At 38.8% G+C, this 14,005-nt stretch overlaps 1 protein-coding gene across 1 annotated transcript in view; it reads left to right on the top strand.

The window, feature by feature from the left end:
• The window catches only part of DTWD2 (DTW domain containing 2), a 96,709-nt gene that overhangs the window by 36,671 nt on the left and 46,033 nt on the right, over positions 1-14,005 (top strand). The window contains exons 3-4 of the mRNA XM_054986159.1: positions 5,158-5,252; positions 10,697-10,886. Coding sequence (XP_054842134.1) covers positions 5,158-5,252; positions 10,697-10,886 — 285 coding nt within the window. The remainder of the gene's footprint in view (positions 1-5,157; positions 5,253-10,696; positions 10,887-14,005) is intronic.

Raw genomic sequence — 14,005 nt, 5'->3', positions numbered from 1 at the left:
GTGAGAAAGGCAGACTATAAATGACATAAATACTTATTTTTCAGCAAAAAGACAAAGTTACGAATGAAAATATGTTAAGCCATGTGTAGCTTCTACAGTTATTCCAGTGGATCCAACCTATATCCAACCACTCCAGTGGTTGATGCCTTCCTCCAGCCTAAGGCACCTTCCTTCAGCTTAAGTAGCTCTTCTTCCCATGGAAGAGGCATTTAAGGTGGAGGAAGGCTCCTCCACAGCAGTATCACTCACTACTACTACCTAACTAACAAGTCTGTGAAGCCACGCGTGAGCCTATTTTAAAAATGATTCCATCCCCACTTTTTTTCACTCTGTACTGTAACCCACTGAATTAATAAGAGGCATCAAATTTAATATATTAAAGGTGTTAAGATTAGTTTTCAATATCTGACAGAAAAATGGAAAGCTTACTAATTTGCATACATACATTGATATGTTTATGTAAATTAAAATAACAATTTCAATGTTATAATTGCTTGGGGGACTGCAGGGCTGAAAAAATAAGACAGAAATTTCACAGGCCTTTAACAATTAGCTACTAGTGTGCTGACAGAGAGATGTTACTTGTTCTTGTTTCTTCTACTGCATGCAGGTTTACATGACATAGCCAGATTTTGACTGAATCTACCATTGTTTTTGCCTTTTCTTCTGCTTTCTAGAGATGATGTGAATGTTTATACACCTGTGTTTAAATAATGCAAGATAATCAAAGTAGGTTTTCAAAATAAAGTATAGGCATGAATTTAAAGGGTGATGTACAGAAAACCAGTTTAAAATAAATGTTTAAAATATACTATTTAAAATGAATATACACCAATTTAACGTTAATAGCTTTGAGTTAACATGACTGTGTCCCTAAGAATGCAGTAGCATTTCAGCCTATCAACTTATGATCCCATAATGTGTATTCAGGAGTGTACTGTATTTAGGTTTGTTGTTGATATCTGTATCCAGGTTTAAAAAGGAATTCGGGATTTGATGAAAGGCCTAATCAAAGAGAAACGGCCCTGATATGGAAATGATACTCAAATTCTGGTGTCTTAAACTGAGTTATTGAAGAAACAATCTGGAGGTTCAGTGAGGGAAGCTGCTTAAAGTGAATCTCCTAAAAATGTGAATTTCCTTGTAGAGTTCTCTTTTCTGGTTTTCTGCCCTTCTTAATAAAAACCCTCTACACACAACCCCTCCACACATTGACTGAACACACATGGGGAGGAAGAAAAAGCATGAGCACGTTGGCCCAGCCTCTATGTAATCACAAGCTTCTCAGGATGGTTCCTATATGTGGAGCCAGTGTCCATGTATACACTCCCTCCCTCGATTGGCAGTGTTCAGAAAGCAGTGCCCAATCATGGAAGGGAGGAGCATACCACAGCCACTGGCAATGTGTGGTGGCTACCTCATGGTGCTGGGCAGTTCAGCATATTTGTACCCACTCTGTCTCTCTATACATTCAGTCAATGTGCAGAAGGATCATGTGTAGAAGGTTAAAGTAACTTCCAGTGAAGGGGTTCAGTTTGCTTGACTAGTGGAATATGACTCTATTGCATTAGAATGCCAACTATACATTACCTAAAATGTATTTTAAAAAGTTTAGTGATCCTGACATATAAATAAAGCTGATCTAAAAATCTATGAAGGATGTTTCATACCATAGAATATCTTTTGAGTGTAATGTTCACATGCATTGATCTTGTGCCATTAACAAACTTCATTTACTGTCTATGATATTCCCTCTTGAACAATGAAGATGTAAGTATTGAAAGGTTTTATGTTGCATATTAGCCATTTCAGAGGAAAACAAGTAATCGATTTAAACACAAATCCGAAAGCAACTCAGAAGCAAATTAAAATATGTCTATAGGGTCCCCACCATTCACCATTAATCCAGAGTTTTACTACATTAAAAATCACTGCTATTTGAGCATAATTTGTTTATAAAGTATGTATGTGTTGGTCTGAGATAATCTACTGTCTCTTCCAATTATGCTTAAAACTGAGGTTTGCCTTTTATTGGGACAGCAGCTGCATTTTCTACAGACTAGACAGGGAGTTTCAGCTCTGTCCATTTAGTTACTATTCTCCCTTGGGGACAGTTCAGACGTTGCTCTTTGTCTCCCTTTCTGTCCTTATGTACACACTCTCACTAGTGCGCACACAGAGTGAGAAGGAGAATGATCCTCAAACTCGCCTCATTCCTCCTTACCACACTTAGAAAGTAGTAGGAATGCTCACTTTTTAAAAAAAATACAGACTTTCCCTTGCCCGGACTAAACTAAATTTCCCTGACAGAAGGATTCATACTTGTTTTCTGAAGAGGTTTACATGTCTTCTAATGTTGTTTTACTCTGTGGTTGAGTATTTAAGCATAATTGGCATAACCCATATTTAAGTCATCCTTAAAGTATACTTAAGCCGTATTGGGGTCAATAGGGCTCTTGAGGGGTTGAATTCCATTTCTGTGTGGTTTAAGCGTACTGAAGTTTCTCTGTGTCACACTGATATCTTTGTTTTAAAAGGTCAGTGTGGTGCAGATTAGTTGACCACTCACATTTGCACAATTTCAGAACTGGGATTGAGATCTGATTGGAAATAATGGGAAGACATTAACTAATCTAGTGTTTCTTCTGTGCATGCAGGATTTGTGTACACAGCAGCCCACTATGTCTCTAAGATAGAAAACTAAAATGAAGTTTATTTTTAGTCCAGCTATTATTTTTTTAGTTTTGTGTATGAATTGAAATATTTTTTAAAATATATATATTTATTTTAAGAAACAAAGTTAAAGATTAGATGGAATACAGAAAGTAAAAAAGAGGATTATATGACATGATTATATAAGTTTAAAATAATTATATATAACAGAATATATAGAATAGGAAATGTTTCTCCCCAGGCATATATAAAACAGGAAATGTTTACACACACACCAAATATATAAAACAGGAAATGTTTCTGCCCATCAAATTTTTTAAAGATACTATCTATAAAATACAATGATACTTACTTACATTGGATATACTTATATTCAACATTTTAAGTTTCAAATTTAAAAACTTACTTATTTTACAACTGCATTATTTGTTCCATCGCTACTGCATATTCATTATTACATACTTTTGCAACTTCTACATACCTGCAATACTTCCCTTTGGTCTGCAGCTGCTGACCATTTGGATTCCAGGCCCAAGGCCCCACCTCCACCCCCCTCTGTCTCTTCACAGGTAGTGCTCCTTGCTAGCCTGGCTATTTCACTGGGACACCATGCAGGGATGCGCAAGCCTCTTGGCAGGAGCCGAAGGATGAGAGCTAAGAGCTTGTGGCTCTTAGCCTGGCGCGCGCAGCCAGGGAGCAGTCCTTAGCCACACGAGTTAGAGGATATGAGAGGATAGAAGGAACATCACTCTATTATGAACTGTGTCTAGGATGGGTGCAGCACCTATTCAACACTGCTTGCTCTACTATACCATGATTGTAGCCCTAGTCTGTTGCCTATGTTGAGACCTCAAGTATGTTGTGGAGTCTGATCCTGAGCTTCTTACTTACTACTTACTACTTATTTGTGTGGTGAAAATGTCTGGCAAATGTACTATTCAAGTGCAATTGGGAGCTGGTAAATATGAGAGTGAGACTTAACAAAGGCACTCCGCATCAAGCAGTAATGTTTGTTGCTTATCCAACCTTTCTAGTATTCCACCTACTGACAATGGACCCACTTCCACCAGCACCCCCCACTACATTAATACTATGCAATACCAGATCTGTTAGGAACAAGGTTGCATGTGTTGCTGGGGTGTTGCGGGGAAATGTGGGTTGCCTAACAGAGACATGGCTGCAGGAAAATGACAAAGTGTGTCTATCCCAACTAACTTCCCCAGACTATAAATTGAATGAATGAATGAATGAACTATGCAGTCCTACACCAACCTAGCTATGGTAGCTGGGGCAGAGGGATTGCTATTGTTATGCGCAAAACTTTGCGCCTCTGTGGTGCCCTTCTCTTTGCTAGCTCCAAGGCAATAGGTATTTAGAGGGAGAGAAGGCAGTTTAACCCTTCAGTTCCCTTAGTCCAAATCACAAGGAAAGTCTCCCTTCTCTTGAATTACAGCAGCACAAAAACACCCCGTTAGACCTGGTCTGTCTAGACCGTTGCTCATTTTCACACCTATACCAGTAGGAGCAAAGCTGTGTTCCAAGGTGCAGGGGAGGAAAAGAGGGGTGTGTGTGTGTAAAACACAAAGGAAAATCTCTTCACTCGGCGCACAATCAGTGCAGGCTGAGGGGAAAGCGGCCCATGTCATATGTGCCCCTTCTCCCTTCCCTGCCCTGCACACTTGCACAAAAACAAAAAAACCCTCAACGTTTATATTGACAAACACATGCCCCAGATAAAGACAACTCAAATCATAAAAAGGGAAGGAAAGACACCTGTGGAAACAAAGTTGACAATAGCACTTCACTCAATGCACCCTCAGTGGGCTTGTTCAATCCACATATGATGGGAGTTGGGCCTTTAACATGTGGATACAATTTCAGAAATGTGTGGTTTTTTTCTGTATAATTTTTAGAGACAAAAGCTCCAGCTATCTAGAATCTAGGATGGAACACCTATTCCACCCTATTCATGCCTTTCAAGCCATTCATGTTTTGTATGCATCTGTTATATCTTCTCATCAGTGTACCTCTTGTCTATGGTGACAAGAATCAATCCTCTTAATGCTTATTATTTCTACTTTTCTTACTTTTTTACATTTGTAAGTCCAGGTATATCTTTGGTTGGTAATGGTTTAAAATGAAACCATTCTGTATAAGTATACTATTTTGTCAAGGGATATTGGCTTTTCTCCTTTTCTTTGTGATTTCAGGCTTACAATAATGGCAGTGAATTTCACGTTGCAAGCATCTGTCAGTGATTAGGCGGCATTAGCTAATTTAGATAGCACAAGAATTGCAGTGTTATATTACAGTACAATTTCATCAGTTGTTTCCTTGTGTTGACCGTGTTGGTTAATTCTGACACCTGTTACTGGATTCATAGTTACATATGTTATATTTGCTGTGCTTATTTTTGCTAAGGACAGGATTAAAAAATGAAATTGTAATTAGGGTGTTTTTTTTAACATTCTATATTAACTGAAGGAAAGTAGAGTACTACGGACTGTGCCTCTGCTCGCTGCTTGTTTACCTGAAGACAAATGTAAAGTCTTGATTGGTCGTCGCTTCAGCGAAGACAGGTAAGGAGTATAATCTTCTATTTCTTTTATGAACAGCAGCTGATTCTAAATGAAGCCTGTGTGTTTTTAGTTTGTGATTTTACTGGTCCAGTGCATTTACAATGAACATAATCATAGTGGAGGAAAAAAGCATTACAAACATCACGGCATTTGGATTCTGTTCCAAACCTACTGATTGAGGTCAGCTTGTCCAGAAGATCAGACCTGGCCACAGGAGTGAGAGAATGCGGCAAAGCCATTCTCTTGGCAGCCATTCCAACACTATCCAGGCATCAGGGGAAGGATACTGAGCTGCCACGGTCTGTGTACCTGTCACAGATCTGAGGCTCAGATCACAACCTGTCATAATTTTGATGACTGGGGTGACAGAGGTGGGAGGCCAGCTGCAATCTTGTGAGACCTGCTGGAATTTTAAAAAATAGCCTATATTGAGTAGGAGTCCTCTTTAGTCCTGTCCGAATGCCGTGTGGAGATGAGTAGCTGGACACTTGTAAACCTTCTCCTCTAGAGGTGAGATCTGAGATATACACTTAAAGGAGAAGGAGAGAAGCCTTGATAAGCGGCCTCTGAAAGTGTTCTCTGGCAGCACAGGACCTTTAATGAAACACAATTCCCACAACCTAAAAGGCCTAGAAAATTCTCAGCTATTTGAATCCCGTTGCTGTTTCTTTTTCAGCATCTCCAAACATCTGCCATCTCTTTTCCTGTTTATTTCTTGTTGAATTCCTGTAATCTCTTTATTCCTCCACCGCTTCTTCTTTCTCCCAATATAGCTTCATCGCCCATTTTTGTTTTCATCTAGCATAAGCCTTTGTACAGGCTTCCTATCACTCCATCAACTACAAGCTTCAAATCCTTTTTCACATTTTCCTTTACTTTCAGTTGTCAATTTTTAATGTTGATTGCTCTGCAGATCCCATGTCACTTACATTTCCTGTATTCAGGAATAAATAGAAGTGGTAATAGTAGTTACCCATGCACTTGCACATTCAGCTTAAGATTTCTCTTACCTTCTTATGCTTCTTTCTGCAATCTAGAGAGTCCAAAGGCTTCCCTCTCAAAAGCTCGTCCTTGAATTCTGCCAATTTATCTTATGTCTGTTATTGCTCAGTATTGTATCCTTACATAAATGTGCTTAAATAAATATAGAAGACACAAAACATATCTATATACTGTGATACTTAATTTAAAACACAATATAAATAAATGAAGCCAATGTATACTGCTTTATTTAATAAGTATTGTGTATTTTTGACTAACTGCTTGTTCTGTTATTCATCACAGAGATACTAATGCCAAAAATGAAGGCCTTTAATCTGGGATTCATTGTCTTTTAATAAGTATAATAATTTCCCAACCATTAAGTCATAAATAATATTTCAGTTGACCAGTAGAAGATTCTGAAAGCTTGCAGAAGCAACATAAGATAATACCTATTTTTGCCAGCCGTAGATTATCTTGATTGGCATTCTTTGAGTGGTTTTATACTTGTTTGAGCAATATTTGTACTTACATTGTGAAATCCATGGCTATTGCTGTTGTGAAGTTTTCAAAAAGAGAGTAAAATGGTCTTAATGCTCCCCCCCCTTCCTTTGGCTTTAATAACTCTTAATCCTCCCCCACCCCACACACAATATATTCAAATGAACTTAATGTTTAATAGATCAGAAATTATAACGAAATGGTTATTTTTGCAATTGATTATGGAAGCAGAATCCTCATATTAGGGTAGTGGGTAACCATTCACACTAATAGTAAAGAGTCCAGTAGCACCTTTAAGACTAACCAACTTGATCGTAGCATAAGCTTTCGAGAGCCATAGCTCTCTCACTCTTCAAGAGCTGTGGCTCTCGAAAGCTTATGCTACAATAAAGTTGGTTAGTCTTAAGGGTGCGAAATAGTTATAAAAGTTCAAAATTCATAGAAAATAAGTCTAGCAATGTTCTATAAATGTCCAGCATTATTACAGGCAGGTGCTCAGCAGAAATTCAAATGCATTAGAGGGTTTGGGAAACACATTACAACTGCAAATGTTTGCTTATTTACTTCATTTATGCCATGCCATGGCTTGCATTGTTTCCTTTCCTTAAATTCATCCTCACAACAATCCTATTAGGTAGGTTAGGGTAAGAGTTTGTGACTGGTCCAAGATCACTCAGCATGCTTCCATGGAAGAGTAGAGATTTGAACCTGGTTCTCCCAGATCCTAGTCAGACACTCTTATCACTACACGACGCTAATTATAAGAAGTGATTTATAACTTCTTTTATTGGTTACATACATTGTTTGCATTGTGACATTTCCACTTTGTTCCATCACGCTGAAATTTTCCATCTCTGCTCCACAAACATTTGGTTGAACTACCAGTGGTTGAACATGTAGTTTTGTATAGGAACTAAATACCTAATACCACACAAGAGAAATAGAACATAAATAAGTGGTGATAGGGCATAGGACAGTGTTAGTAACATTTGGCTTCTTCTATCCTTGAAAGTGGTGGTGAAGTAATTAGGTGCCAGGACTGGGTGGGGAGGAGTTGGCCACCTTAGGTGACTTACACCTGCCCTTAACTCAGTCACAGGTGTAATTTCTCACGCAGAGCCTAGATTTGCCCTTACAGAGCCTGCAATCAAGGTCTTTGGTTCCACCATGATAAAGGCCTCTCTCCTGGTAGCTATGGCAGCAACATCCAAGTTCATGTGAAATTTGTCACAATCTACCATCCAGAAAACCTGGGAATATAGATAAAATCTATGAAAATTCACAGGAGAAATACCTTCTCTTGTTCTTTTGATGAAGTAGAGCCACCTTTGCTGTTCAAACTTGATAGGACTGTGGGCTCTAAGCAGTCCTAGCTGTGCTTATGAGTATGATGACTTCACAGGTACAAGGACTTCTGGGTTATGTAGATTCCATGTGCACTCATACACACTCAGGGACTCTTGAACTATGTTTCAGTATTCCATGCATCAGGCATGGAGGAACTGAAGTCTTATTTGGAGGCGTCTTGAGAGGCTTTTCTCCATTTCATTGCCATCACCAGCAAACTAAGGAAGGGGGCGGGGCAAGGTTCAAGAATTGGTATGCGGGAGACTTGTAGTGCATGGTGGAATTGTTTGGGGGAAAGAATATAGCCTGGATGTGCTTTCAATTATATAATTGGGAATGCCATGAGGAGCTTGGGAAAAAAACTATTTTCTGCAGTTTTGTAGCATAACTTATATAACTCATATTGGCCATAGACTGTTGTGGATCCCTGGTCATCATTTGTTATTACATGTCGGACAGCAGAAACTGGTATTTGTTTATTGTCAGTGAGGCCAGCTAGTAGAAAGCGCCCGGATTTTCTGTGAAAATCCTAAATGGTGTACATTTTAAAGAAGTCCTCATTTGATCTTCAGTTTTTAAATATATGCCTGATTCTAGATGTGACAAACACTCAAGCCAATATTTGTGGGTTTGAAAAGGAGAGTTAAGCAAATAATCTTGATTAGTTTCTTTCCCTTTTGGTGTGGAAAGAATATATATTTTGTGGGTAAGGTGAAAGGAATATGTACCTCTGTATCTAGATCAGCTTTGTCTCAGTTCTGCGAGAGAAACTTTCTCTAGCTTTTAAATAAGAATTGTGAAAGAGCACAAAACCCATTTTCGTTTATTTTTAGTAATGCTAAATCTTTAGAGGATTGAAAATTCTAGCAGTGGGAGCTTACCTCAGTGGGAGCTTTCATTTTGCCCTCAGTTTGCATTGATGCAGCTGCAAGCCTTTTTGGCAGCCTCTTTGAAGTAACTGAGGCTTGGGAGGAAAGTAGACTGTTCATAAGAAATTCATATGTGTATATAACAGAGGGTAACTTGTATTTTTCAGATTGGCATCAAGATGTAAGATCTACTCTGATCTAGAGGGAGCAAATGATGATTGTTAATAAAAATGATTGGGGGATAATTCAGTTTCTGCTTGAATCTTGGGAGTTTCAAAGCACTTGCAGTCACTCTGAAGATACCATTAAGGTTCCTACTGCTCTTTAGTACAGCAGTATCCATTTCAAGCACTATTGAAGCACAACTGTGAATAGTATTCCCCTACAGAAGCACTTCCCTGTACAGTAAAACAGAAGTTGTGCATTAAATTCAAGTAATCAGACAAGTAAATATTTTCTGAAATCTAAGAGTGCTATCATAAAATGCAAATGTGCATTTTAAGGGGTGTCCTTTTTCTGTCCTGGCTCTTTCAAGGTTCTCTGGAACTTTGCCAGGAAACCCATTTTCAATATTATATATAATTTATCTGCTGCTGCTTTCTTAGTGTTTTTTCTTTTGCTGTTTCTTAGTTTATGACTTCTTAACTTCATCTGGGTTATTTTAGATGTTAAGTTGCTTGTTTCCGCCCCTCTTTTTTTCTGTTCAAATCTGAACTGCACATGCTCAGAGAGTATGCAGAGCTTGTCTGTTGAAAGGGAATATGGGGCTGGGTAAAAGCAAGCAAAGGGACATGGTGTTTGTTGAATGCAGTACTTGTCATAGAGCCTCTCAGACGTGTTGAGAGAGTAAGGGATAAGGCATCCATCTGCTGCTGTCCTGGATACAGTTCTTAAGTTACCACAGGTGACAAGGGAAAGGCAATTTAGCCTTGTGGTGCATACATTTCTTCACTGAATGCAATTGAGTTCTCTCCAAGATGTTCTTATCTTCATTATTAGGAGTCAGATGTGTTGGTTTATTTGCACTGTTTGTGTTCCTTTTGCACAATTATCTGCTGCTGTTTTGATTTTTTTTTCATATTCATGTAGTGTTTCAGCCATAGTTTTGCAGGTTCTTGGGTATACTTATTTATGTATAATTATGTAGGAATGAACTAATAATTTAGCCAATCTCTTAAATCTTAGAGGTGTATGCTGTTAAGTGGCCAAGGAAAATAGCAAATTTTCTTTCCATAGGTTTTGCCTCCCTTAACAGTCACCACCACTAATGCGCCTTCACATCATAACAGACCTTAGGGTTGCCAACCTCCATATGGGTCCTGGAGATTTCCCAGAAATAAATTGATCACAGACTCCAGAGATCAGTTGCCTTCGAGAAAATGCCTGCTTTGGAGAGTGAACTCTGTGGCATTATATGTCACTTTTCAGGCTTTATAACCAAATTTACAAGAAATTCCTACGTCAAAATTGGCAACCCTAATAGACCTCCATAGTTTTCATTACCAAATAAATGAGGGTGTGTAGTCTAACAAGTTCTGTTTTTATGCAGGCCTTGATGCAGTGGTGCTTAAGCAGATGGAAGACCTAAGTGTAGGTTGATGTCTACATATCGTGATGCCTAGACGTCAGAAGATTCCTGAGGTCTGTCTGATAAACAGGCGATAGCTGAGATCGCCGGGGACAGAAAAAGATGAGGAAATAAAGTTCATGAGGGTTGAAACGTAACTTTTTTCAATATTTGTATAGGTACCCTGAGCTCGCATCTGTGTGCCGAAATCCTAATACCTTGATATTATATCCTGGAGCGGGAGCAGCAAATTTGGAAGATGTAGACTTGAGCTCTCCTGATCCTTGCATAATTGTAATCATCGATGGAACATGGAGTCAGGCCAAAGATATATTCTTTAAAAACTCTCTTTTTCGGATACCTAAACAGGTAAGATTTAATATTTTTCCTTTAAAATGGAGTGTGTGTGCATGTCAATTTCTGTGCTGTCTTGCAGACATCTGTCACTCTATATTTGCATATGCTTACTATTAATTTAGGTTGGAAAATGTCACTACATGTGTCCATAACTGTGTTAAAGTTTATATATGCCCTTTTTGTTCAACACAGTTTTGCTAATCTGCAAAGATTTTTTACTAGGTCCAAGCATCCCAAAACGTGTGAACATTTCCAGGATATGGAATAATTACATCTTTCTTCCTGGAGAGGTAGTTGGCTGTAGTGGTCATTCTTCAGGAGGAGCAAACCAGTTTTTGTTTGTTGTGTCATTTTTGCACGTTTAGTGCTTTGGAAAAAAAATGATTGTAGATTCCTTTGCAGTAACTGGAAGTATCTTGAAAGGAAGTAGGACTACATACTATTGTAACATCACAAAATACGTTATGATTTCTGCCATCTCAGAAGTCATGGATTTTTGCAGGACTTCAAAATTCGACAATCCTGCTATATATGCATCATCGCTTACCTTTAGGAAACACATCTGGAGACAAAGAGCCTCCAGGGTTCTTTGACAGAAAAGCAGGCTATGCCCTCATCCCCTATGTATGACTCAAACAGTGCTAAAGCAATTTCCCCAAGTTTGAGAAGGCATTTATGTGTGCTTTTATGAGCTGGTATGAATGCACCTGGTGTTCATAAAAGCAATTTCCTATTTCAGTTTCCACATTTACCTTGCTTTCAAACTCATCTAAAGTGCAAATAGTGGTGTCAGTTGACTGTCAACTGATAGCACGTAAATGCATTAAATAAATAAATATTGCCTTGAGCCCTTGAATGGGGAAAGACACAGAATATAAATGCAATGGGTAAATACATTACAGTATTTTCACTATTTTTATTTTTCTTTGAAAGAGGGTGCAATTGTCCTTTTATGAATAATTTGTCATGATTAATATATAGACAATAGGTTGGATCCAAAGACGTATGAATGGTAGAAACTAGCGCTTGTCCACAAATTATAGCGTGTTCTCAAGCAGCACTCATGCTTCTGATAATTCTTTTTTGTATGAGTGAAAGGATATCTTTTGGGGTTTAGTTTCTCTTATTCAGTGTTTTAGTAGGAGGTATAAAGCAAAAGACAAACTTTTGTGTACAGGAGGGCATCTTTGGATCCAACTGTTGGGTTCAGTTTTGATACCAGAATGATAATGTAACCTCATTCATACAATATCAGCATGAATACTGTATTTAAAAGAGTTATTTTGACATTTGGGATCATAGCTTACTGAAGCGAGAATCAAAGAGCTGTATCTTATTTTTTTCTGCTAGCTGCTTGTTTCATTGGCTTGGATCCAGACTTGCCTTAGTACAAATGAAGGGTGTTTGATGATTTCTCTCTTCTTGATGCAGACTCCAGTATCACATTGAATGCCATTCCTGAAGTGTCCCTTACCCTTGGGGTCAACTTTTCAAGGAGCATGGGAGATAGATGAAGTGGGAAAGTTGTATTGTGCAAGCAGGGCTCTGCTTCCAAGTGTTTGGATCCAAGTCACAAAACTGCAGATTTTGAGAGTTTAGATTTTATTTACGTTTACCAAGATTTGTATGAACCAATGTGAAAATGATGTTCTATTTCTTTAAGGATCATGGTACCAGTATCACTTAATAAAGGGTTCAGTGAGTAACTAGACTGAACTTTTTTAGGAAACATGAAGCAGCTATTTCAGGTAGGTATGAATCCTAGGCATGTGTCCCTTACATTTTATGTCTACTTGTAGTACACGAAGGAAAAAGACCATCTAGGAGATGATAGCCATAGCAGCAGCTTCATTTGCAAATCCTAGACAACAGTGGATTCATTTGGATTAGGGAGTAGTTTGAAAATAGTTGAGAAATGGGAATGTGAGGATGAGAAGTAACTGTAAAGCACAGGCTCTGTTCTTGAATTTTCATTCCTGATCAGTGGTGGCAACTGGGTCTCTCATCACTGGGAGCTGGCTTTTTTTTTTTTTTTTGCATTTCAGGCATACATTATACTACTTGAAAGAGCATGATTGTTCAGAAACCCAGATCATGATGCTTGCTGCAAGGTCGAGGGAGGTATCTTTTTTTAAAAAAACATCTATGATTCTTCAATGACTCAGTAGACAAATGCATTCCCATTACTGAATCAGCTTATTGTACTATTTCTTGATATGAATACTGTAGGAAATGCTGGAATGGAGGCCTAGAAAGTAAAATCTTATATACTAACAGCCAAGTGACTCTGGTCTGTGGATACTTGAATCCAGAGATTGGAGCCATGAATTGGCAAGACAGATCTTCCTATGCACCTGAAAAATGCCCCAAATTTGCAGAAAAATCTGAAATCTTGAAAAAAAATAAAAATTGGGGAGTTAAAGAAGCTCAAGTGATAAAAGGAGTGCTTGTAGCTCTAACCCAGATGCTCTCAGTGGCTGTTGCTTAGCATCCATAACAGTTTAGCCATGTTGTTTTGGCCTTTGAGGAAGGAGTCATTGAGGCCAGGCCCAGAAGCAACTGCCAGAGGGATTTAATACCACATGACTTGTGTGACCCACCCAGGCCTGGCTGCTTGCTACTGTTAAACAGGACCTGCCCCCCGCCCCCCAAAGTGTGTAGGATTTGGGAGGCCCATGTTCAAATCACCACTCTGCTGTGGAAGCTTATTAGTTGACTTTGATCCAGTCAGACATTCTCAGCCTAACCTACCTCTCAAGGTTGTGTGGATAATATGGAGGCAAGAAGAATGATGGAAGCTGCTTTGGGTCCCCATTGTGGGGAAAGGTAGTATATAATAGTGAAGTATATAATAATAACATTCGATTTATATACCACCCTTCAGGACAACTTAATGCCCACTCAGAGTGGTTTACAAAGTATGTCATTTTTATCCCCACGACAAAACACCCTGTGAGGTGGGTGGGGCTGAGAGAGCTCCAGAGAGCCGTGACTAGCCCAAGGTCACCCAGCGGGCTTCAAGTGGAGGAGTGGGGAATCAAACCCGGCTCTCCAGATTAGAGTCCCGTGCTCTTAACCACTACACCAAACTGGTTTCAGAGTTGCTTTCAGAGCTTTAAAGCCCAAGAGAA

Source organism: Eublepharis macularius, chromosome 8 (assembly GCF_028583425.1).
Source record: "Eublepharis macularius isolate TG4126 chromosome 8, MPM_Emac_v1.0, whole genome shotgun sequence".
Classification (NCBI taxonomy): Eukaryota; Metazoa; Chordata; class Lepidosauria; order Squamata; family Eublepharidae; genus Eublepharis; species Eublepharis macularius.
Note: the sequence above shows the minus strand (reverse complement) of the source record. Positions and strands in the feature narration are given on the sequence as shown.